This window comes from Cavia porcellus, unplaced genomic scaffold (genome assembly GCF_034190915.1).
Source record: "Cavia porcellus strain 051 isolate PalLab524CR breed Dunkin Hartley unplaced genomic scaffold, mCavPor4.1 scaffold_50, whole genome shotgun sequence".
In the NCBI taxonomy this organism is placed as follows: domain Eukaryota; kingdom Metazoa; phylum Chordata; class Mammalia; order Rodentia; family Caviidae; genus Cavia; species Cavia porcellus.
This window is the reverse complement of record NW_026947533.1, coordinates 851,175-878,417: the sequence shown is the minus strand read 5'-3', so window position 1 is coordinate 878,417 and position 27,243 is coordinate 851,175. Positions and strand designations below refer to the sequence as shown.

The 27,243-nt window shown below is 40.8% G+C and overlaps 1 protein-coding gene across 1 annotated transcript; it reads left to right on the top strand.

Annotated features, from left to right (window-relative positions):
- Positions 1–10,405: 10,405 nt before the first annotated feature.
- LOC134475020 (zinc finger protein 709-like) lies at positions 10,406–15,716 on the top strand (the record flags this gene model as incomplete). Its single annotated transcript, XM_063244386.1, has 2 exons — positions 10,406–11,461; positions 15,681–15,716. Coding segments are annotated over 2 exons (1,092 nt in total), but the record flags the coding sequence as incomplete, so codon positions are not given.
- Between the last annotated feature and the right edge of the window lie 11,527 nt (positions 15,717–27,243).

Genomic DNA, 27,243 nt, shown 5'->3' with positions numbered 1-27,243 from the left:
AGAGAGCATTGATTAACATATCAATCTTTTACCCAGAGAAAAAGGAAGACACACATTTACAGTTACAGGTATTACTGTGATACAATACCAAGTTACAGGTATTACTATGATATAAACGAAGCTATTTTTGTGAAAAATGTACAATCTAATACAATCTGATGTAATTAACACAATTTGTGATGGGGCTTCTAGATAGGAAAGACCCAGGATGTCAGGAGCTATTACCTCAGGCCTTTGTTTTTGTGGCCTCTAGGAAGTTAAAACTTAACCTAGTTGGATTTGAAGGGAGAAGGGGAGGGGAAGCAGCAGATGGAATGAGCTTTCTTGGTCTCTTCAGTCCTGAGACCAGCTAATGAAATTCCACATTTCTCAATTGGTTTGCTTGTCTTCCTATATTGTTGTTCACAAACTCAACTCAAGCTGCAGAAACCTTTACTAACACAAGCAAACAACAGGATTAAATGACATTGCCACTGAAATGAAAGAATAATAGTGAAAAGTAGAGGAGAAAAAAGACAAATGCCATGTGTTATAATGCCCACCTCTTTTCCCTAGTGATGAAGAGACTGAAACAGGAGAATGGCCATGTATTCAAAGACAGGCTAACCTACATAGTGAGTAGGCTGGCCAGAACTCCTAAGTGAGACTATGTCTTTAAATCAAAAAACTAAAATGAAAAACATAAACAACCAAGGTGACAGAAAGACTACTAAAACAATTATAGAGCTGAGTGAAAGTTGACTTATGCAAAATGGGATTTATTGAATGATGCTGCAGAAGAAGGAAGGCTATGTAGTGGCATCCAGGAGGCTGTGACAAAAACAGATTTAGGAATGGCACCTACTGTGCTACAGCACAACAATGACCTCCTTCCTCCAATACATGTGCAGTTCACTAGAATGAGGACTTTTAAAAGCTCATGGAAATCTTAAATTCATGGCAAACAAGCAGCTTGAAATCCAGGCTTTGGAACATGGCCTTTAGCAGAATTTCATATTTAAATTGAAATAAGAAAAATATAATCCTGCCCTGTTTGATGTCAAATGCACCAAGTTTTATGGCTCACAACATTGAGAAAGGAAGTCACAAACCAAAAGAAGTTCAAAAATTTTCTTAGAAAAAAAGAGAGAAGAATAGCCTTGAATTTTCAGGAGTGGTCTTCAGTGTTTTGTCCACAGACTTATTGTCAGGGGTCATTTATACAGGAAAGCCACAATGTGGGTACAGTGTGGGTCTCAGACTACATTCAACCTATAAACTTATGGCTGCTTAACTAATATTATTCATCAGGAGAACAAGTCAGCCAGAAAAGGTATTTGGGAAGAGCCAAGGCATTTTGTGGGAACAATAGTCCAGTTGTTCTGGTCATTGATTATGGTAATTGATGCCCATCTGAACTTCCTGGAGGAGGTGGTGGTAACTGTAGTACATTTCAAGCTGTTGTTTCTCTCTTCAGGAGCATGTAGACCTGGTCACTTCATCTTCACCTTCAGGTCTGGCTTTCTTCAACTGTGCCTGTAGCAGTGATTGTTGTATTAGTTTTTTGCATTGACTCTTGAAGGTTCCAGTTCCTCTATGATTGTATATCAATTTCTGTCTACATTGACATCCTTTGCTAAAATCACAATAGTATTTGAATGGATAAAGTGTTGTTAATACATTTAAAATATTCATTAATACAGGCCAGGGCTTTAAGCTCAGCAGGCAGAAACGTCTGCCTGGAAAGTGCTAGGTTGTAACTTTGATCCCTGGTACCTATAAACAAAAGTAATTTAAACTGCAAGGAAAGAAAATCATTTCATTTGTGAAAATGTAAGTTTACAAAATTTATAACTAAATATGTCAAGGGCAAATTAAACATTGTTAATAGTCATATTTAGTATCTAAAGTTGTTGGTTCTGGGGATTGAGGTCAGTTATACAAGAAGCAGCCTGGAGAGCACAAGGTCATGAGTTCAATCCCTCATAAAAAAAAAAAAAAACTCGCATTTGTCAGTGATGCAGTGCTATGAGTACATTTATTGAAACTGATACTTGTTAATTAATACGCTTAATGTTTCCTTTGTGGTCTATGAAATACCTGCAGATAACATGGCAATTACAGTAAATGATGTACTGTACCCTACAGGATTGCTATTTTCTGAGTTGTTTTTATTTTTTGTTTTCCCATATACTTGAAAGTTGAAACTGTTGGCTGATGCTAGCTAGAAAAACTGTGATAATCATTTTTTTCAATTTAGTGATATATTTCCCTATATCCATTAAGAACATTTTATTTGCTACAATTACCCCAAGTCAAATTGATAAACAATTCTTAAAGTTACAGGCAGCTGAGTTAGTTAGAAATACAGGCAACCATACCATGATATAGTGGAATGAAATTCCTGAACTTCTATGTCTGGTATGAGTTTATGTTCGCTAAAGTGCAAGAATGAATTTTAGGAACAACAGAGTTGAAGAGCAGAATATATTTATTGAGAGATAGAAAGTGAAAGTATTTTGCTCTAAATAGGATATTTTGGAATTGGGAGGTGGAACCAGGGGACTTTTACCTTGAAGTCACTTTCCTCTCCCCTATTCAACCTACCTGTGGCCAGAAAAGAATCTCAATCAGCTACTTGCATATCAGCAATGCCACCTTTAATTAAGCACCACCCAAGTCAAAAACTATATGTATGCCGCCCACATATTTCCAGAAGAAAAAGCCAGACCCCCAGTGGTCATGGGGTTCTCCCCATATTCTTAGAATAAAGGCCATTTTGACTTTGTATTCTCTTTTTTACTACACCAAAAATTCTATCTGAAAGCTTCTATCTGAGAAAATCAGGAGGGATTCTGAGCTTGTAGCAAAAGACTGTGTCTTTTCTAGAGACCTTATGGAATAAAATCATGTGATGAGATAGGTTTAAAGTGGGTTAGATTACTGAGGAGTTAAATTAGCACAATAGAGAAGCAGAATATCAGAAATATAAAAGTGGCCTTTTATTTAAAGAATATGGAGAGGAGCTCACAGGCCACCAAGGTTTGGCTCCCCCGCCCACTGACTATGGGTTTATGGGGTATATGTGACTTTTGACTGGATGTGGTGCTTGGAGGGGACATTGATGTCATGCTAGGAGCTGATGGGAATTTTCTTTAGGCCCCTGGGAAAGCAAGAGGAAGTTGTATTCAAGGATAAAAGAGGAAGTGGCCATATGAGTAAGCATCCCTGATTTCACATTCTTCTACCTTGAACTACAACCATGAGGTCCTGTAATTGTTTGAAGGGCAAAGCTCTTTCAAGTACATCCTTTGGTTTGAATGAAGAAATCAAAACAAAGAATTTTTGCTATCTGTCTTTCTCCATGGCTGTTGGTAAACCATTCATAAGAAATATTTTGAGTCAATTCCTTAATACATTGTCAATACCATAACCAAAATTACAGATCAGTTCAGTTTCAGAAAAAGAAGCAGCACTTAAAAGCAGGGTTAAAGCCTTCAATGCAAGTATTCATGGCATGGTGAGATCAACTATGTGTGATACACACAATTACTGATTTCTCTGACTTCAAGAAAGAGAAACGTTTATACTGATATTGTTTTCCTGGAATGAATCTCCCGGTCTACTATGTCTGATATTAGGTTTTTGTCCTGTAAAGTCAAAGAATGAATTTTAGGAAAAACAGAGATTAAGAGAAGATTATACTTATTCAGAGAAAAAATGCTGCCTGAGAGAGACAAGGTATCCTGAGCAGGTTGCCAAACACTGTCCATTCTAGGGACCTTTATAGAGTAAAATCATGTGGTGAAGTGAGTTTAAGGTGGGGAAAACTAGGAACTCACAATGCAGATGGGCATAAGATGGGACAGAGTTATGGTAGCCAATAAGATTATAAGTTCAGGTAAAGTTGATTTAATTGGGAACAAAGGGGGAAGGGAGTGACATAGAAAGCAGGCATTCTTAGGCAGCTGTGTCTCTTCCCTCAGGGGTTTGGGAGGGTGACTCCTGAGTTCCTCAGGATGATAGGAACTATTTAGAATGTCAGTCTTTAGGATAAGGATACATTTCTTTAAATGGTGACTCCTGACTTCCTCAGAGTGCTAGGGAACTATTTAGAATATCAATCCTTAGGATATGGATGAATTTGCTTATCATTTGTCTTGAGCCTTGGCCCATACCATGAGGTGTCAGTCTACGCCATAGTTGCAAGGTATCTGGTCTCCTGCATGGGCTCCTTGGGGGACCTAGCCATGTCTCATGCCAATAGTATTTAAATGACTCAGGACCTTGTTAACAGCACTGTTTAGAAAATTGAGTACAGATGTCTTGTGCTCTGGGTGAATGTTCTGGGGATGACAGTGTGCAATGTATATACTATTGTTGCCCCCTGATTGACATGTTTTGGAATTTAATTTTAGTTGATGTGTTCTTTTTTCCTTGAAATCAAATGGAATTGAAAATTAAAAGCCTGAGGAAAGCTCTTCAGTACAAACACTCCTCTGTCGAGCTGAGATCACCACTGTAGAAGAATGGCAGCTCCAGAAGTCTCTGCAATACAGTCTATTATTTGGGATCCTCTCTTGCAGAGAGGGGCTCCTTTCTCTGTTTATTCTTGACTCAGAAGGAGGGCAGTAGAGCAGGAGTCAATCAGTGATGAAGGGGCAGGCTATATGAACTGTCCAATCAGGTGGGCCACTGCTGGCTGTGACTTCTGTCTGTTCTGGTGTCTCAGCATGATTTACCTGTTCTGAGTACAACAGTGGTAGCAAAATGCTTGCTGGACCTCATTTAGTACTTTTGATGTCCTGTGGCCTGCTTGGCAAAGAACCTGAGAGATCCTGTAGCCATGGAATGGTGAGGTTGTGGATAGGCGCCCAGAAATAGCGTGGATTGGGCAAAACCAGTTACAAGTGTTTAGGAGTAGTTCCAGTGTCTGGAGCCTCAGGTATTCAGTTAGCTTCAGCTCCTGAGGTCCTCCAGGTTTGGCCATGGGTCATTCACTATTCCTTTTGCCTGTAGCTGTTGGCAAGGGTAATTTGGGGTCCCCAGAACCCTGGCTTCACTATGACAGCAGCAGACTCAAGTATCATCTTTGAAATTCACTGATAGCCTGTAAGTCCACCATCTTAGTCATTGGGCAGAGCTTGGGAAGACCCTGACTATGATGCTTTTGTAGCTTGTAGAGCAGTAATGATCTAGGTCTATGCTCTCTTTCTGCAGAGTAACAGATCTGGAATGTCCAGAGTTTATTAATGTATGTAATGCAGGGCCTCATAGCCACAATGGCTCAACTTAAACTTGGGCTTTTTTGTATTTATAGTGATCTCCTAAATTTATAGTATGTTCTCCTATTTCCATGCTCATGACAGGTAGTGACAAAGGTCTGAGAATTCAGAGATATGTAGTACTGTGCCTCAGCAGAGAAAGGCTTCCAAAACAACTGGTGAACTCCTGTGTATTATACAGATCAGTGCAAAATAATTTCTGAACATACTTAATTATTTAGGTGGCACCCTTGCTCACAGACTAGGTTTGTGAGAACAGCCATAGAGTTTTGAAGTCTGAGAAAAATGAAGTAAATATGAAAGTGTTATCAAGGACGGGGTAAAAATTTGTGAAGGACAAATTCCAGAAAGGGCTACTTGTTAAATTCTCATCGAAAAATGCCAAAATTTACACATTTGCATGGTCATATACACGTGATACCCTTCTGAATGGAAAGGAATAGGCGTGTCACCTCTGAATTAAGAGCTGATTTAGTAGCTTGGTTAATAGACAGTTTAAATATGGAAATTCTCTACAATGGACTTATCTAAGTGGTGTAAATGAGAAGCCCTAAATAGAAATTTTGCAGTGATATTGATAGTTAGGCATGAAGGGTTTTCTGCTTAGGATGGATCAGAGGAGTGTGGAAAAGATGTGGAAGTAGCTGACAGGATGCAGGCAGCAAATAGCAGGACATACAACAGAGAGCGTCTTCACTGAAAGTCAGGTAGTTCTTAGAGTAAGTGTGAAGTAAAGTTGGGTTCTGATTGCTTCATTGAGGTGATCAACACCAGCTCTGGCAACAATCAGTATTCTACATCCCTGTCAACCCATAATTTTTGTGTTCCATACTTGAGATCTAATTTGATTATCTCTAATTATGCCCCATTGTCATGAAGCTGAAATTTTCAATTTTTTTGTACCAAGGATCAAACGCATGACCTATGCTTTCCAGGCAGGTGTTCATGACACTGAGCTAAATACGCAACTATGAAAATATTTTCTGTGTAGTATGGACGATATCCACATTGTTTCTGAGAAAGTGTTGAATATTGTTGGAATTTTTCTGTATTGTGTGGCTATAATTTTTTTAAAACTAACCAAAGGTGTGTTATGCAGTCTCTTTTTAAGTTTCACTTTGTCTGTTTGGTGTCTCAATCAGGGTTTTCTATTTTAGACAGCTCTGTAAGTGAGGAAAGCCCCAAATTCAAGGAAGAAATCCTTCACCAGCCTCCCAAGATATATTTCTTATATTTGAATTGAAAGTGATCACTTGGTGACAGTGATGTTTAATTTATAGCTTGGGCCTGGTTTCATTTTATATACATATTTTTAAAATACAGCTGTTTTCCACTAACACTTGAGTTATTATTTATATACCATATTTGATGTTATTTATGTTTTGTTCTATGAAACCAAATTCATGTTTCAAAATGCTGCTTAAGTATATTAAGAACAAAGTACTCATTGGCCTAAATGAGATTTGAACAGACATCATCTGTAGTCTATCAAAGTGATTACTGAGATTTTTTATTTAATTTTGAAATTGGTAAAATAGAACAGAACAAGGCAGCTTAAGGTCAACTAAGATCATATAGTGAAATTGGTACACAACTTCACAACAGGTTACTGGGATAACAGTAATATGTATCACAGTATATTTTGTTATCTTTATCATAGTTGTTCTTTAATCACATATATCAAAATGAGATGAAATGCAGAACATTATAGAACTTATCAAAACAGAATTTTGAATTGAGCAGTACCATTAATCAGAATAGAGTGAAACAATAATAAAAATGTTTTCCTTCAAGGAGATAGTAGAAGGAAGTCCCCCTTATTTGCTATGGTCTACTTCCCAGGAGATGCTCAGATTTCTGGTTCCCATTTGCTAATGTGGGGTGACAGGAGAAGAGGGGTAGGGAAGTGGGATGTTTGATTCTAGGTGGTGCATCAGTAGGTTCAGTGTTGCTTACTAGGGAGACAGGCTGGTTGTTTGGTTTCACAGCGCCCTAAGTTCCAACATAGAACGGATCTTAGGAGCTGCTGCTTGTTATCCCCCTGGAAGGGCTGCAGTTTTCCAGACTGCCACCACTGACTAGGGAGGGGAGGTGCTTGCTTGGCTTCCAAGGCAATTGATGAGACATTTATCTGCCTCTGTGCTTTGTGGTTGCTGGTCTTGCAGGCTTCTCACTGTGAGCTCTGCTTTAGAGAAAGAGCACAGGGAATCTTGCCATGACTCAGCACAAGAATCAGTGCTCCTATTTGGCTGTTATATTAGCAGTGAGTTGCAATCTAGTATCAAATTTGCTGTCTTCAAAAATGTATATAGACACAAAATTAACGACCAAGACATAGATTTAAATTTGAACAAATCAGTCTTCATTCAGCTGTTTTGTTTGTCTTTATTTGTTGAGTTTAGTTTTGTTTTATTGAGACAAGCTTTCTGTATGTATATCAGCTGGATTTGAACACCCTATAGAGCCTAGAATTGGCCTGACCTCACTGATGCCTTCCTGTCTTGCCTTTTGAGTGCTGGAATTATAGATATGCACCACCACACTTTGCTTTTGATTCAGATTTGTAGGAGAGAATTTAAGATATCACAAACCTGGGGTCTCAAGCTTCCTTTGAGAAATATATGTATGATCCTTTAGGAGGCGGTGATCTTTGAGGATGTGGTTGTGAACTTCAGCAATGAGGAGTGGAGTTTGCTGAGTCCATCCCAAAAGAACCTCTACAGAGATGTGATGGGTGAAATCTTTAGGAACATGGCTGCAATAGGTAAGGATGAAATCTTTTTTGGCACTCATGCTGTCAGAATATTGTTTGTTGCTCATTAGTGCTGTTTTGTTAAAAAGAATATGAAAATATTTTTAAAAATAGCTCAGACCTGGACACATTATATCATAAATCTAAATAAAATCTATTAATTTGTATGTATTACTCAACTGAGTCCTGGTATTTCTATGTCTACAATTCAGGAGGACTTGGGGATATCCAGGACGCTGAAAAAGAATGCAAAATTTACTGGAGATACTTAAGGTAATTCACACTCACAAGCAGAGGAATGTTCTTGAGTAATTAGTGAGTCAGCAGAAAAATGACCACCAAAGAAATGAGGCACCATTCAATTTAATGTCAGTAATATTCTGCAAAGATGTATAAGCTAGTGTATATATGAGGGAATTAAATCATGAAAATGTATGACATTGCATATAGATCTGTACGAAAGGCATGCACTTTGAGTTATGACATTCTGCCTTCAGTTTTTCTACCCATATATACAAGTGAATCCAACACATTCATTATCTAACAATTGCTAAGATTGCAATAGAATGTGAAATAAAACTGAGTGCTCATGTTTCCAAGCCATGCTCTAGACAATCGGCGATTCTGACTAATATTCTTAGTAGGCTGGTGGAATGTTAGTGCACTCATTTTGAATATCAGTATGCAGTTGTCTCTAGAAATTGATCCCCTCATACTTGTCCTGGATATTTTTAAAATCTCAAAATCTGCATAAAATACTGATACATGCTTACTCATATACAAAGCAGATCAAGTTATGACAGATCAGGCCTTGAAGCTTATCTATCTATCACTGGATTTGTGGAGAAGGAAAATTTTAATAGACTCTCTGTGATTTTACATTCTTGTAAACCCAGCACACTAGGGTTTGCAAATCTGTTTGCAGAATGGCAATTTCAAGTTCAAACTTCACAGCTTAATGATCTATGAAAATCTGTTAAAATAGATTTTTAAAAAGCTATAGATTTATGCTAATATCTGTTGCTCATTCCCAGCCCAGAATGGAAAAAATGTGTTATATAATGTCAAAAAATAAATAATATAATGTCATTTGCCATAAGAATTAGATGGGTCTTTCACCCATCAATTCAGTGAAATAACTCAGCTATAAAACCTAAAAGGTCACTGGCTTTTTTTTAGAGGAGAAACCAAAATACAAAATGTGGAAAGAAATGAAACAGAGTTGTTAGAGAAAAGTAAGACTGACCAGATGGAAAAGGGAAGTACAGGTTAAGGACAGAAGGAAGATTGTGATGGGGAAACATATGAGAATAATCTGCATGTGATACATATATGTACCCATTCCCAAAGTGAAGATAAAGATTACGCATTTCTTTTTTTTTTTTTTTTTTAAGAGGAAAAAGAGAAAAACACAAAACCAACCAAAGCGGTGTAAGTGTACACGCAATACAGAACTACAAAAAAAAAAAAAAAACAAAACAAAACAAAACAAAAAAACATAACAGTAAGAAATCACCTGCTAGTAGATTACACACTATCTTCTTGAAAATAGTTCCTCAAATCACAGTATCAAAGAACACAAGGTGGACATTCAAACAGGGAGACTGCAAACAGCTGTGTTCAATGTTCCAAAAACATTGATAAAGTCAGCTATTTAACACCCCCAAACACACTTGCTGTTATATCCGTTAGAGCTCTTTTTCTTTTTTTTTTCCCCTCTCTTTTTAAGATTATGCATTTCAAAGTACCAACTTTTAAGATTTCCAAATGTGTACCAGTCTTTTGGGAATGGTTGTTTTCAACATATCTTACAAGGCCATTCTGTTGCTTCTTGGTCAGAATTTCTTAGCAGGCATTAAAAACAGAATTGATGTTAATGCAGTCATTAAACGGAGACCAATTTCACAGTGAATTTTTCTTTTTTTAAATTTAATATAAGGAAAGATTAAATAAGGCAAAATAAGTAGAAATAATACTGCATTCAAAGTGAAAAAAAACAGTAACAAATAGCAAGATGATGATTACGAATGCTGATCATAGAAATAGTCATGAAATACAAAAGTGAAACATATCAAGTGGGGATTCAAACAATGAGACTGCAAACAGTTTTGTTCAACTCTCGAGAAAAGCTTAGTAATATGGTTATAAATCCTATATGTGATTTTTTCTTTCCAGAAATGACAAGCTAGGGAAATCTTACGGACATACATCTTGGAAGCAGTGTAAAGAAGTACTTCTTTGTAATGCAGAAGGTAATGTGAATGTGAAAGAAAGAGAAACACACCACGATGTTCAGATCCATGAAAAATATTGCAGTGGAGAGAAACCCTATGTATGTAAGCAATGTGGGAAAGCTTTTACCAGACCTGGACGTTGTAAGGCACATGAAAGAATTCACACTGGAGAGAAACCATATGTATGTAAGCAATGTGGGAAAGCTTTTACCAGACCTGAATGTTGTAAGCAACATGAAAGAATTCACACTGGAGATAAACCATATGTATGTGAGCAATGTGGGAAAGCTTTTAACATACGTGCAAGTTATAAGGTTCATGAAAGAATTCACACTGGAGAGAAACCATATGTATGTAAGCAATGTGGGAAAGCTTTTAAAACACAGGGAGATTGTAAGAAACATGAAAGAATTCACACTGGAGAGAAACCCTATGTATGTAAGCAATGTGGGAAAGCTTTTACCAGACCTGGATTTTGTAAGGAACATGAAAGAATTCACACTGGAGAGAAACCATATGTATGTAAGCAATGTGGGAAAGCTTTTAACACATGGGGATACTGTAAGCAACATGAAAGAATTCACACTGGAGAGAAACCCTACGTATGTAAGCAATGTGGGAAAGCTTTTAACACACGTGCAAATTGTAAGGTTCATGAAAGAATTCACACTGGAGAGAAACCCTATGTATGTAAGCAATGTGGGAAAGCTTTTACCAGACCTGATCTTTGTAAGGAACATGAAAGATTTCACACTGGAGAGAAACTATATGCATGTAAGCAATGTGGGAAAGCTTTTAACACACGTGCACATTGTAAGGTTCATGAAAGAATTCACACTGGAGAGAAACCATATGTATGTAAGCAATGTGGGAAAGCTTTTAACACATGGCGATACTGTAAGCAACATGAAAGAATTCACACTGGAGAGAAACCCTACGTATGTAAGCAATGTGGGAAAGCTTTTAACACACGTGCAAACTGTAAGGTTCATGAAAGAATTCACACTGGAGAGAAACCCTATGTATGTAAGCAATGTGGGAAAGCTTTTACCAGACCTGGACATTGTAAGGAACATGAAAGAATTCACACTGGAGAGAAACCATATGTATGTAAGCAATGTGGGAAAGCTTTTAACACACGTGCAAATTGTAAGGTTCATGAAAGAATTCACACTGGAGAGAAACCATATGTGTGTAATCAATGTGGGAAAGCTTTTAAAACACAGGGAGATTGTAAGAAACATGAAAGTTCACATTCAATATAAAACCAGTGTATATAGGCATCATGATAATGGTTTCAGCACAGGTATATATTGCATAATGCATGAAAATCTTCACACTGGGCAGAAAACTTACATATGTAAGGAATGTGGGAAAGGTTTCTGCAGAAATGCTCATTGTCCAATACATTATAAAATTTGCATGGTTGAGAAACCCTGTGTGTATGTGAAGAATGTGGGAAAGCTTTCACCACACATGGATTTTGTAAAATACATCGATGACTTCACACTGGTGAGAAAGCCTATGTGTATAACAATGTGGCAATGCTTTTACTGCATATAGTCATTGCAAAACACATGAAAAAATTCACACTGGGAAGAACCACTGGCTATGTAAGCAAGTGGAGACACTTTCAGCAGCCAGATTGTAAGGGATATACATGAAAAAAACTCACACAGGAGATAAACCCTTTGTGTTATGGGAATACTCTCAGCATACTTGATCATTGTTACATATCTGAAAGAGCTCACTAGGCAGAGATGATATGTGGATTACCAATGTGAGAAATATAGCAATCCATGTTTCTTGTTAAATACATAGAAAAAGCATCACTGTTCAGACAGTTTAGATCTAAGTTTACTTTAAAAATCCCAAGGAGACCTGAAGAAATAATCGATACAGAAGTTAGATGTCAATATTTCTTCACAAATATTCCAGAAATGACAAATCTGTGGTGGGGCTCTCCTTAGGTGCACATGTTGTATGGTTTTCAGTTAATCACTTGTACCTCTCTAGATTTATTAATCTAGATGTTTTTGTGCTTCAACATGGCATCTTGTAATTAAACATGCTAAACTGAAATGGGCTTTTCACTTTCAAGTATGGATAGTGCCTCCGTACTTAATATTTTGTCTTTAGAAGTTAAATTTTGTATTTTCTGAATTGTAATGTTGTTTATTTAAAGAGAAAAAAAGTGTAGAAATAATACAGAATTTCAGAAAAATAAACAATAAGAAATCACTAGTTGATTAGTATTATATTGTCATCTTAGAAGTAGTTGTTCAAGTTACAAATTGAAAGCATACAAAGTGATATTCAAATAATGACCCTGTCATGGTTCACCTCAATGATCCACCAAAAAGTTATTAATATGCCTATCTGTCCTACACACTTTTTTTTCTTAAAGAGGGTAAGATTAAACATAGCAAAACAGAGCAAAACAGTTCATAAGGAAACAAGTTAAGGAAACACAGATTTCAAAGCAAGTCCACTGGAAATGTTCACTGTCTATTTTACTGTCTCTAGTTTTTTTCCAAATAGTTGTTCCCATCCTCACACACATTGAATATATACTGAATATTATAGAACTAATCAAATAATTACAGGATGATGCAAGCTTTTTTGATCTTCAAGACTGATTTGGGGGAAGTCGATAATGACTACCATAATATCTGTCATGGTCTTTGTAGTAGCTGTATTTATCTTTATGTATGCTGAAATGGAACATAAGAGATTAGACTAATATCACTGTGAACAGTGAATAATAGTATCCTGAGAAGGAGAAAGGTGAGGAATTGCCTAAAAAAAGAAGGCAGAGGACATAGTTAAAAGTGTATCAGGATTTAAAAGCTACAGTAGCCTTGTTGCTCTGTATAGTTTGGTTATATTTTGTTCTGGTCTGTCTACTCATATTAGATTTGAGGGCACAGAGAGATAACCCAAAAATAGCAGGTTATACCATGGTAATTATCCTTAATTTCCTATTAACTAAAACTGAATCCCTATATTACTTACATTGTCTTCTATGACTGATCTTCTTTGAAGCTGGATTGTTTCAATGTTATTTGGCCTTGACTGATTTTATTCACATTTGATATGCTTGCTGGTATCAAGTTCGAGAGCAGAGGCAACTGCTCTGAAGATGACAAGGTGTAAAAGATATCCATTGGTGGGCTGGGGATTTAGCTCAGTGGCTTAAGTCACCTGCCTTGCAAGTGTGAGGTCATGAGTTTGATCTCCAGAGCCAAAAAAATAAATAAATAAATAAAAGATATCCATTCCAGGTTTGATTATTTGTTTAATTAAAGAGAAGAAAGGAAATAAAAAACAAAGCAGTAAAAGGGTACAAGTAATACAGAATTTCAAGAAAAAATACAGTAAGAAATCACTGGTTAATAGGTTACATATTGTCATTGCTAGGGTTATTTCCAAAAGATGAAAAATATTAACAAAAGATGAGAAATATAAAATAAAAAGTGGCCTTTATTCTGAAGACACGGAGAGAGATGACAGGCACCCCCACCGCTTGCGTCCAGTGATCTCTCCGGCGGACACGTGGCATGGGGGCCTGTAAATAGGCTTGGTTTGGGGTGGAACCTAAGGCGGGCATTAGGGATACACAGGTAGTCCATTGGTCTTAGGTTTGGCACCCTATGTAAATTTCCATGGATGGGAAGATGGCATCACAGGTAACTTCCTAGGGGCAGGGGAGATGGGGCTTCCTGCTTCCGGTTGTGGCTTTCCTGGCTACAATGTCCTATCTGGGCCAAAACCCTTTCAGTCATCTTAGAAACAGTTGTCCAAATTATAAAATTAAAGCATATAAAGTGGACATTCATACAGTGAGATTGCAGAAGGTTCTGTTCAGTGATCCAACAAAAGCTCAGTAATATGATTTTCCATCCTACACACTCAAGCATGCAGTTATATCCCTTAGACCACCTTCCTTTCCTCTCTTTTTTACAATAACAGTTACATGTTTTGAGTTTTTTTACTCCCACAGTTCTTATTACATTTTTTTGAAGAGAATAAATCCTAACATGACTAAATAAAACAGAGACAGTTAGAAAAGAAGGATGGGCATAGTACATGATGCAAAAATATGATCAAAAATGGTTACCATGGTGCCTCTTGCTATTTTTAAAAAGAGTTGCTATATCATCAGGTATAATAGAATTGATCAAAACCGTACAGAACAAGACCAAAAAAACCTACACTGGAAACCTTGCAAGACTTCAAAAGAAGATAATAGTCAAACTATAATGGGCCATCATAATAAATCTTATGGCCTTCAAAGTGGTTGTCTATACGCTCAAACTTGATATTATCAAACAAAATAGAATATAGTAAAATCAGACAGAACAAGATGTGGAGAGCAATACTGGGGTTCAAATCAGGTTAATAGGAAAACTAATAGTTACTATAATATATCCCGCTATTTTTAAATTTAGTTTTCCCTTAATTGAAAAAAATAAAAAAGTTTAATTTAAAAAAAGGGTGGAGATTGAGATAAAAGAGGATATTGTAATAGAACAACACTGGTCAGAATGGAACAATTTAAGCATAATTGTGTTTCACTCCCAGATAATCTAACATAATAGTAGTCACCATAGTGCCTCATTCCTTGAATTATTTGAGTATAACTTCGTATACAATAGCATCAAACATATCAAGACAGTGTGAAGCCATTCAACAGAATGAAAGAATTACAGGGTATTTAGAACCAGTTAACAGAAAACGAACAATGGTTTCTATATTATCTCCTTGCCTATAAAATTTTTCTTTATACTATCACATATAGTAAAATATAGTAAGATACAACATGTTAAAACCAGTGGATACAGTTTGTTAGAGAGGGACCATTCTTGCACCACTGAGATTGAGTCCAGTGTTGATCATGTTGGTTAATTTTGAATATGCTGGTGAGATAACATTGCAAACATTTAGCTGAACACTTTTGTTTATGTTTGGTAGGAATATTAGCCAACAGAGTGTTTTCATTTATATTATTTTCAACACATTATTGTCTGGCTTCATTCTCAGGATAACTTTAACTTTGTCACTTAAAAGAAGTTGGTGGTGGGTTTTTCTTCAACTTCATCAAAGAACTGAAAAAAATCAGTATTTATTATTTATTATATACTGGATAAAATTCACCAGTGCACTTTTGTATCCCAGCTTTGTTGTTGTTATTAAGAAGCTGTGATTTTTACCCATTGCCTGTGCTCCTTATTGCTCTGTTCATCAGACTGTTTCCTTCTGATGCATGTGGCTGGGGACATCAATGGACACCACATATCCATTAAGGGTCACATCTCATTTTACTTACGAATGCTTCCATTTATATTGTATCTTCAAACTATCTCTATAATATATAATTTTGTGAGTAACTCCTTTCAGTTACTCAGTTTTTAATTCACACTCTTGTAGGGTTTGGTTAATGCTGGAGGAAACTGGGGCTGGTGAGGGCCTGGTCTCTTATTTAAGGCTTCATACTCTGACCTGCCTGCAGTGTCCCCATCTCCTGACCTGCTCCCTGTAAACACCTGTCATGCTCCATAACTATGGTGAGTCCATATGTGGCAGTTCAGATCTGCACCTGGGTGGAAAACATTCAGTCAAGTTGGGCTCTGTAACAGACTGACCTCATACAGAGCTCCCCTGAGTGAGAGAGGGGGCCTCAGGCATGTAGGGAAGAGCTCTGGAACCATTCCAGCTCTCCTGTGCAGCGTACAGTGTGTGATGCTTTCCTGAGAACTTACTGATGGATGAGGAGGCCTGCACCAGGCCGTTTTAAGCCATGGTGTCCTACACCTCTGCCTGGACCATCTGTCTGACTTTAGATCTCCACATAGATCTGAGCAGACTCAGTCGTCCTCTACCAGGCTCTAACTCTATGCTGAGGTTTCAGGTGAAAAATCTGAGATCCTCAAATTAATCTTATATATATTTAACCTGGAAATTCCACTTCTAACAGTCATTATAAAAATGAGATTGACAGACACTGCATTCTCTTCTTAATCAGTTAAGATGTAAACTGTTAGAAACCATGAATGTTCCACAGCACAGCTGCTGTGTTAATTATAAATTACAGCCACTGAAAATGCTGAAAGAGGGCCATGTCCTAAGCCATGTCCCTGATCTTTCCTGAGATTGAAGAGAACTTGTGTCCTGGCTCTCCACCCAGCAGTGAAGAGACACAGGCCTGCACAGCAGGTGAGGACAGGAGAGAGGAGCTGGTCAATGGCAGACCTCTCATCCTGGGAAGGATGCCTTTTTGGTTGTTCTATTTTATTTTCCATTCCATTATTTATAGTGTTCCACTCAATATTACTTCTCTTCTGTTCAATTCACTTAAGAATAAATAGTTGGTATTTTCTTGAATAGGTGAGTGGATTTGGATGACTTAATATTCTTTTATATGTAATGTAGGATACGCATATAGAAGAACATTAAAGCTTCACTTTATAATTATATAAAATAAGGAGTCTTTTTATTCAGAAAGGCAACACATCATTCATGACTAACTTTTAAACCCCCAACACATGAAGCCATGCAAATCCCGCTGTGGTGGGTGTTCTGCCCTCCCTACCTGAGAAGTCACTGTGCTCATCTGTGTCTGGTAGAGGACACCCAGAATCTTCTTCAGAGTCTCTTTTGCCAGCAAGGAGGACTTGAATCTTCCTGTGCTGAGGTCAAGCAGGGAGTGTGCAGCATGCAGAGGAGCCCAGCACCTCCTGAATTACACACACTTCCACCACTGCATCCCTGGTGCAGCCCTGCAGGCCCAATATGGCAGAGCCATGAGGGTGCACCAAATACTCTGCCACCTCAGCCCCAGGGGCCTCGACTTCTGAGTCCGGGCCTCAGCCTCCACCAGGCTCCAGGCTCTGCTATGAATTAGACATTCATAGTGGGCCAGACACACCATCAGTGCCTTGGGGCAAAGTCCATTTTCCACAGTGACCCTTCCATTCTGCAAATTTTGATCCTTTCCTTTCTTAATGAGGCTGAGGCATTGGAGACGAAACCCCACACATTGGCATTATTTTTGTTTTTCTTTCTTTTCCTCCTCCTCCTCCTCCTCCACCTGCTCCTACTATTTCTTCTTCTTCTTCTTCTTCTTCTTCTTCTTCTTCTTCTTCTTCTTCTTCTTCTTCTTCTTTCTTCTTCTTCTTCTTCCTCTTCCTCTTCGTCTTCATCTTTGTCTTCTTCTTGGTTTCTTTGATGCTTCAAATACATATTTAGAAGTGTGTTTTGCCAAAAAACTTTCCTTGTCTTTTCACACCCCAGTTAACTGAAGTTTTTACAGATTTCTTCTGCAGTTCACACCCTATGTGTTTGAACACTCAGAATCCATTCTGCAGCTTAGTAGAATGAGTGAAGCAAAGCAGAAACTGAACTTGGGGATGTTACTGTGCCTTCCAACACTCTGACTCATATCTTTTTCCCTCAAGAATATGGGCTTCAGTAGCAGCTGAGTCTGCCACAGACAAAATGAGTTTCCTACATGTATATCACACAATCTCAATTCCTCTCAAGCACATTGTATCAGGTTTCTTATGGCCAAACTTGAAGAATTATTTCCAGTACATGAGAGGCTGCCACTGGTCCTGAAATCATGATGGAACTTTTTAAACACATAGTCTGATCTACACATAGTCTGGGGACAGAAGCTAAGAGAGGCAGAGATGGCTGTCACAGATACAAACACCTCAAAATTGTCAATCAACAGCAGTAACAAGGGGGAACCAAGTTGCTGAGCTTTCATAACTGGGTGATGGAATCATGTGGTGGATTGTGCCCTGGGTTTACTGAGGCACTTCAGTAAATCTAGGTTACTGCCTCGATCCCCCTTCCTTCAGTGCAATACAAACAGAAAGTCATGCACATGCATCATTTATTTGCAATTTTTCTATTGCAGTTACAAATCCTTTATTCCTGAGAGTCTACATCTCTGCCATGGCAGACCCACCAAGGGGCATTACCATCATGTCTTGTAAAGGATCAGTTTATTTATACAAAACAGAGTGGTGTTCTCAGACTTGATTTTCCAGACTTGTGCATTTTCAGTCATTTCTTGAAGGGAAGCTAAACGAATTAGTTTGAGTACACTTCAAGTGTGTTGCTGTGCTTCAGTGTGACATCCTTGCTGCCAGACCTGATGAAGGCAATAAATAGAATCTGTGGGAGGTTTAGATCCAGAGGGACACACTTTGCACAGCTGTGTCAGGCAGGGCTGCCCCTCACCTGGCCACCCAGGCATCCAAATGCCCTTTCCCAGTGCTTTCCCCGGCTTTGGGAGGCACTGGATTGCTGTGGAGATGCCCAGTGCACTGGCTTGCCATGGGAAAACATTGTCATGCCATGAGTTTGTCATCCTTAACCGTGAAGCTCTGTGGCCCTGGGGCCATGGCAAGTTTTCCACCAGCTGCAGTGAACAGCATCCTCCAGACAACTCTTCTGTGCACACTCTACGTGGAGGCTAGCAAGGGTCCCAGTTCATTCCTGCTTCAAAGAGTAATGTGAATCAAACTCTTGAATATTTGTGCAACATTCTGTGTGGGAGAAAACTATTCTTAGTCCTAGGAGTTCTAGGGAAGGCTGTTTAGAGCTTAGATGGGAGCTACGAGATTGGGCTGTGCTCTGCCCCCCATGTCCTTCCCGTTGTTGTTCAGCATCTGCCTTAAAATGTGTCAGTGGTTGGGGAAACAGCACATTTCAGGGATGTGTGCCTGCATGTATCAGGTTTAGGAGGCTCAGCATTGTGTGTGTTTGTTTGCCCTGGTGATTCCCTTTGAGTTAGAAGAATTTATCATTTCCCTCACAAAATGGACTCATGAGACCTCTTTCATACTTGTAATAAAAACCATCTATCTGACTACTGGTTGTAAAGAAAGGTTTCCTGTTGTGATTTTTGCATTATTGTCGTTTTTCAAATGCAATGAATCAGCCGTTTGTAGCTCCCTTTATATCACTGAAATCATGAAAAACATTTTCTGACATGAAAAGATGAGTACATACACAATGGTCTCTACATTTTGCCTATAGACTTTGTCTATCTGTGGTTTTCTCTTCTGTCAAACAGCAATACATCCAGTCTCCTCCAGGAATGTTTGGACAAACAGAATATGATGCACTGATATGAAAAACCCAGGTTAGTAAATCATAGTGTGAGAAAGGTCAGCAGTGGGTGGGAACTAGCAGGAGAGACCAGGGGTATGGATGGGTCCAATACTGAGCAGAAAGCTGGAACTAGACAGATGTACAGATTTAGATTGTGCCAATTGACAATGTGCTTACCTGTGACTCAACTGAACATGTGGAAACTAATGAAATCTTAACTTAAAATTAAATTATCTTAGAATTTAATGTTTCAAAGAGCTATAGATTTAAGAGTAGAAATGAAAACTGAGAAAAATAGAAGAGGCAAAGTGAACGGGAAATGAAGGGCTGGTACTTTGCAAGACTTGAGCCCTAAGTGGAGCTGAGGACACCTGCCATGGAGCCAGTGACAGACCTGCCTTGGAATTCCACCAGACTGGGTATCTGACCTTGATTTTCAGATTGATCCCAGAGCTGGTGAAGTCATTGGAGGTGAGGCTGGCACAGGATCTATAAGGGGACCTTGAGCTCAGTCAGGTACCAGCCCTGCCTTAGAAAAATCCCGAACTGTCCTTACTCCTTGAAAGCCCCATAGCCTCCCAGGGCCTGGGAGGGGACAAGGACAGCTCGGTGCACTAATGCACCCCAGGAAAACTTCCTATTTTGCCTCACTCCACTCACTTCTGCGTACCTCTGTGTTGCAGGAGGCCCCATGTCTGACAGTGCTTCTCCCTCTAAAGTGTCCCATGTCCTCCTCAGAAACCAAAAGACCCAGGCCAATTCCTTCTCACTGTAGTTCTCATTTTCAGTGAGCTAGGCTTGGCCCAACTCAATCATATTTGGTTGGGCTGGTTGTCCCACCTTCCTCAGCAGCACCTGCCAGGAGCCAAGAAGGGAAACTCTGATCCTGAGGAGGACAGTTGTAAGCAGCACTACAGGTCTGGCCTCCCTCCCAAACTGCCCTCCCAGTGTATCCTGTGCACTAACCATAATCAGCCCTCACTTGATGACAGAGTTCCCTGGATAGTGCTGTGACCACCTGTCCTCCACTCTTCAGGAAGCCTCAAATGCAACTCCCTTTATCACCCTTGTGGCATATTGCCTCTGTGAGAAAGAGAGTGCAGTCTGCAGTGTTACTTTAATCATGGGGGCTCAACAGGGTGCTGCTCTATAACTATCTGAAAAGTGAGTGGACAGTGGAAGTGCTTCCTGCCTGCCTTTCCTCCACCTTCAGTTCATATATGGATGCATTGCCCCATTCTGTGTGCCTTCACGGGGCTCTGCTTCCCCTATTTAATGTCCATGTGTACAGAGGCCAAGAATTAGGTACACTCACAGTAAGGTGGGTGGTACCTGGTCAGTTCTCCAGCGTGACTGTGTGGCCTTCACAATATGGAAGCACAAGAGACCAGCTTTTGCATCTGCTCTGGTCATTGCATCATGGTCAATGCCTGATACATTGATGATTTAAGGCACCCACTAGCTCCCTCCATGACGTCTGTGTGGAACTGGGTCATCTGGTATCACCCAGAGATTCTTGCTCTGGATACCATGGAAGCACATGGAATGACTGCCCACTGTCCTTCAGAGTGAAGACAACTGCTCCACCCAAGTGATGGATCCTTGGCAAGAGGCAAAGCTTTCCCATGGCAAAGGAAAAACCACAATGAATCCAAGGTCCCCGGTCTGAGCAGACCTAGTTTTAGACCCATTCCTCCTTCCTACTTCCCTTGTCAACTTAGACAAGACACCATGCCTCTCAGTTCCTTTCCAGTGTGTACCCCGTAACTATGGCATCTGCTTCCTAGGGACATCATCAGGGGTGAGAGATGACACTTTTAAACCTTGTGGTCTGGTGTCATGTGTACACAGTATACAGAATTAGAGGTCACTTCCATGAAGGGGTGGAAGGGAGGTGAACACAGTGCACACAGGCCTGGTTCCTGCTGTATGGTGGTGGAGATTACACTCACCTCCTGGACATGTTTCCCTGGTGGCATCATGAGGGGCAGAAGTTCATTAGATCAGCCATCATTATGTTCCCTAAGCATCTCAATTTCTTCTATGTACTGGTGTTGTGGCCTCAAGTCAGGACCTCACACAGGCTAAGCAAGCACTATGGATGCAGATGCACCCCCAAATCTACCAGCACTGTGCCTACATTCACACCTGTGTGAGTCACCACACCCATGGCAAGGGTGCTCAACTGCTGACAGCTCACCATCTGATGGCCACCTCCTGAGTAGCTCATTCCTTGAGCGTGGTTTGTTCTGGTTTGTGTTAGCCAGGCTGAAATTGAGCCCAGGTCCTCAGGCATGGTAGGCAAGTGCTCTGTCTTGAGCTCTCTCCCCAATTCCTTACTTGTTCTTAATAACACAACATGGCAGATGTAATTTGGATGTGACTATCAAGGTTCACTCATAAAATGACTGTGACCAACCTCCTGCTCTCTCCCTTTTCTGTTCTTCCTTCCTTCCTCTCTGTTTCATTCTGTCTTCCTCTCTAAATCTCTGACTATCTCTGCATTTTCCCTGAGGAGAGGCTGACTCTTTGCAGAGAAAAAGGTTAACAGACAGAGGAGACATCAGTCCTCCAACCTAACTGAATTCCTGCCTGTCAGCAAGAGAGAGAGAGCCTGAGAACAGATTCTGCCACAGCAGTGTTTCCACTGAGCCTGCAGCCTGGTCAGGAGAAAATATGGTGGATCCTGCAGCAGCACCTCCTGAATTCCTGACCCATAGAACCTGAGAGAACTGAAGTTTACATGTTGTACCTAAATTTGCAGCCATGCAACCATCAGTGGTCACTGGTGCGCTACAGCAGATGTGCGGTTCTTCCCCACCCCTGTCCCTCGCCCACTCCTCCCCTCCCTTATTCTCACCAGGCCTTCTGTTCTCCCTTCTCATCTCTTTATTGACTAAAAAAAATTGACTTTGAATCTCTAAATGGTTGGTCCTCTATTCTGCCATACAGACTTCTCTTCCATTACATTCTGCAGTGGTTTGTCCCTCTCCTCCAAACTTCCAGCTTCTGGGTGGCTAGTGACATATTGTCCTGTTCTGTGTTGGTGCCAGCCTAGTTCAGCCCAGGAATAAGGTGAGAATTTGAGGCATGTAGATTGAATGAATCATATCACTTTTCCTTTGAGCTACCCAGTGGGTGCCCATGGCATCACTGTGTGTTCGTGTGTGTGTGTGTGTGTGTGTGTGTGTGTGTGTGTGTGTGTGTATGTGCATGTGTGTGTATATCCCTTGGGATGCTGCTTGAAATCAGTCCTATATGTTTAGGCTCAGGTCCCAGGAGCTTGGGGGCTGCTTTTCTAATGTCTATGGGAGTGGGTTGGGTCCTGTGCTAAGAGGTTTTTCTCTTTTGGACTTCTCCCCCATCCTCTTTACTCTGCCCATGTCCTGTGCCTTGGGCCTGGCATTGTCCCTCTCTGGGCACTGGTTGTGAAATGTCCATTGGGAATGAAATAACACACATAGTCCTTTACTGTGGAGATTCTAGCATGCTTCGGGGTGAGGCACTAGAGTGTCACGTGGGGTTCTCTTCACCTGGGCACTGTCCCCATCTACACATGCCTGTAATTTGATGCCATCCCTCCTAAGGCCATCATCTTTGGGTTACCTCACGTTGTCATTGTCACATGCAGTCCTTTGGGCAGGGCAAGGCCTGGACTTAGAACTCACCACTCACTGTCACTGATGCCTTGCCCCAAGCCTGTGACACATTATAGGCCTAATTGGTTCAAAGACCATGGGAAAACTTTCTACCATCCATCGAATTCAGGACCTACACCTTAGCTCATACTGGGGCACCCACGTGCTCAGCTATTTCTTTGTGGGAAACCTAGTGGCTGCTGAATCAGTTATCTAAACTCTCCTGCTGCCCAGCCCCGAATGGCAGCACAGTGCAGCCAGGACTTGGGTGAATAACTTCAGCCTGGAGCATTTATAGCTTGGAGCAACCAATCAGCTGGCCTCTGTGAAGGCTGCAGGGGTTTACACGATGACACAGCAGATCTGTGACTGAAGACCGCACCCCAGCCCCTGAGGAGTCATGGAGAGTTCTTGGGTCCCCACCACCTACCCCAGCCTGGCCAGGAGCCTGGTGGATTCGAGTTCTGGGCTGGTTTTTACTACCTGGAGCTTGATGCCTCTGCTGTTTCCCAGTGTTCATTTCCCCAGCTTGTTTGCCTCGCTGACCATTATGTTTCTTTTCTTATGAACACAGCCCATTCTTAATTGGGCTGTGTTCATGTGTTTTGTTCTTTGAACTACTGGGTAAGAACTAAAACTTATAGGTGGTGACATGCTGAGACTGACTTTCTGTAAATTTACTCTGTCCAGAGAAGAGGACGTGGGCAGCCATATTCATGACATTTCATGGAGATAAACCACAGGGGAATTCAATGGACATGCTGCCTATGACACTGCACTTTCTATACTGGGTTATAGACTTTCCTTGGAACACACAGTGCCTCACATTTCAATGGTTGTATTACAACTACAATACTTTACTTTTGTGATTGTTTTCATGTTAAGCACTCATAAATTAAAATTAATAATTTATCATTGGAAATATCTAAAGAATAAACATGGGTGTGACACTCCCATGGTGCTGCTCTGTAACAAAATAAAGTGTGTTAGTCTCTTTCGTATGAAATGGATAGGAAATAACCTACACGTAATTAAACATGGAGCAGTTTTGATGTGTATATGGCTATAAAGCCAGGAACATAATTAACAAAACAAAGAATCATAAGAATTACAGAAAATTCCTGAATTATTTTTGTATGACCTGCCAAGAATACATGCATGACAAATTAATGCAATCTGTCTGGATTTTCCCTTCTCAGACAAGGTGAGATTAAACAGTTACTTACAGCAGGGTAAGGCAGAGTAGAAACACAACTGCAGTGATATGGAAAAGGTAGGAAAGGTAAATTACAAGGACATAGGATGAGTGGTGACCAGGATATAGTAGGAAGCAAAATAAAAGAATATATATTTGCATAGTGAGTTGATGAAAATGTTCTGGAAGGGGACACTGGTGAAGGTTTCACAATATGGAGAATGCACTAAATCGTACCAAACTCATCAACTGAAACAAGAATAAACCCTTAAATTTCATTTACAATAATTCTATCACTCACATCCCAGGATAGAATAATAATAAATAGAATGATATGTAAATCTGGAAGAGAGGGGAATGGCAGGTGTGGGTCAAGAGCTGCCTGAAGGTAGAGGTAAAGAGATGACTCCTGCTGTTGAGCCACCAGGAGATCCAGCTCTGCAGCTGGTGAAAAAAGAAAAACATGTGCCTGCTCTTGCTGTGAGGCCACAGTTGGTGAGGGAGCTGTAGGTGGAGCTGGCATGAGCACTGCGGGTGCAAATTCAGCATGCACTGGAATTGCCTCTGCAGTTGCAGGGGAAGGAAACATCACTGACTTTCCAGGGACTTCTCCGGGCCAAACCTTCCCACTGCCTGTCAGAGGCAGCTGTGTGCATGAATACAGCCCAATGAAAGCCTCCCAGACTGCATCCCCATACTGACTGCTGAGGGGATCATGTTCCTGTGTCTCCCATCATCTGGGCACATTGCTGAGTTCCCTAGCACATTCCTCCTCTCAGATCCACAACCCACATTCCAGGGCTCCTTACCCTGTGACTTAAGCACCAGGGACTTAGGAGGCTCAAGCTGGTCCATGAGAAGCTTGGCCTGGGACGCCACCTTGGAGTTCAGCTCCAGTGAGGATTCAAGGACAGGAGATGCGGACCTGGAGCAAACAGGGAGGTAACAAAGCAAGAGGTCTGGCCTCTCTTCTAACACTACCTATACAGGTTACCTTAGGGAGAGGCACATGGCCTCTAGCCCAGCAAGTTCAGTGTCTACTCCCACCCTCTCCCAACTACAGTGTGGCAGTGCGGGCCTTGAGATCCCTGAGAGGCTGACAGAATGCTCCGTTGGAGGCAGTCCTTGCTTATGGGTATGACACCACTCCCTTCTTTAGGGAAACATGACAGTTTCTCCCTGCCCTTCCCCACTGCAGGTCAGCTCAACAAAGGCAAAGACTGATATCTGCCATGTCTTTGCACTCAAAGGTTCAGGGCTGGTGCTCCATGAATATCTGAGAAGTGAGGAGTCATCAATGTCTATCCCGACTTTCTTTAGTGTCTAGGTCAGGCAAAGATCTGCCCAGTTTTCTTGGTCTCTGTAGAACTCCTCCTTACTTGGTCTGTAACCACTTCTAAGGTTGGCCTTGGACACAGAAAGACTTCCTTGATGTGAACAATATCTGCTCTGCTGCCAATTCTGACGCTGTGGCCTTCAAAGAACATCAAAACTCAAAAGGGCAGTGGTTGCACCTGTTCTGCTTACAAGATCATGGACAATACTTAGAAAAGTGTCTTCACACAGGGTGTCTTCATGTGTATTTTGGCTTGATGACACCCACCCACTTTCCAGTGATACCTGTGGGCCATGGACACTTTGTCATTCCTAAGAATTCCTGCCCTGAGCATACCTTGAAACCCCTAGAATGACTCTCTAATCTCCTTTCCAAAGAACAGAACAGTTTTCCCCATGTGTGTGTGTCAGTGAGGTGGGTGGAAGGTCATCCCTGGGAATCAGGACAGCCTCCTTAGCAGGTCTTCATGGGGCCAAGGCCACAGCTAATCCCTTGCCATGGAGTCCCCATTACATCCTCAGTGACCCTGCACTCTGGATCCATTCAGCACCCCACAGTTCAGTGTTGTAACCCGAGACCGAGGTGCTTGCACATGGCCAGGACTTGAATACACAGGGTCCAAGTCTCATGGGGATGCTCAGGTGAGAATTTAACTTCCCTGTATCTGAACTAGTCATGGACTCATTGTCTCTGAGTGGCTGGTGGTTGAGTCTAGGGTTATGTGTTCTGTGCTTCCTCTTGTCTCTGGGTGCCTCTGGGCACCTCTGTGTGCCAATGAGTCCTGGCCTGAGCTGCTGACAGCTGGTTGTTTCCAGTTGAGCTTCCTGAAGCGTCTGGACAAAGTGAACCATCCTCTCCATATGTTCCCACGTGGTTCCCTGACACGGGGTCTTGATGCTGGGGCCACTAGCCCTGGGAAAGCAGCGTAGCATGTTCCTTGTTCCCTCTTTCAAGCCAGCCATCTATGAAGGCCAACTATCACCAGACCACAGTGCATGGTGACCAGAGTATTCAGAGTTCTGTTTGGACATACCACCAAGGAAGTGAGGTCATATGCTGGGGTCCACAGTTGAAGCTCCCCCTCTGATGCCTCCTTTGTTTTTATTTTGAGCTAATCTGTGTCCTCCTTAGAAACAGCAAGTTAAAAAACTAGCAAAATGTGTGTGTTATTAGACTTTTCCCTCCAAAAGAACCTTTCTCGTGAGGATGAGGTGCACAGTTTCTTCATTTAGAGATTTCTCAAATTTTATTTTGACGGTCTTTTCTGGACTTACGTTAGTTTCATTTCATTATCACTAAGGAGCATGGAGATGTTCCCATAATGCCCATAATAATTTTACTTGAAGGATATGAAATGTTTCATGTTATAACACCCATGTGTCCAGGAAAGGAGGATTCATAGCAAGTTTCACTCACGTTTACTTCAACCACACCCTGTAGTGCTCCATACTCTGACCTACTTTGAGGAGGGAAAGCAGGTGGTGAGGGCAAGGGGAGGCTTTGCAAGGCCGTGGACATCATAACCCTGTGCTGATGAGGACCCATGGGCATCCCTCCTGGGGAATTTGTCTCCACATACTGCAGCTTATTGGTAGTGGAGCCAACACACTCTCATGGGGCTGAACCCACCAACTGCAACTTGTTCATGCATCTGTTACCCATCTACTGATTCCATTTGTTCTGTTTCCAGGTTGGCCC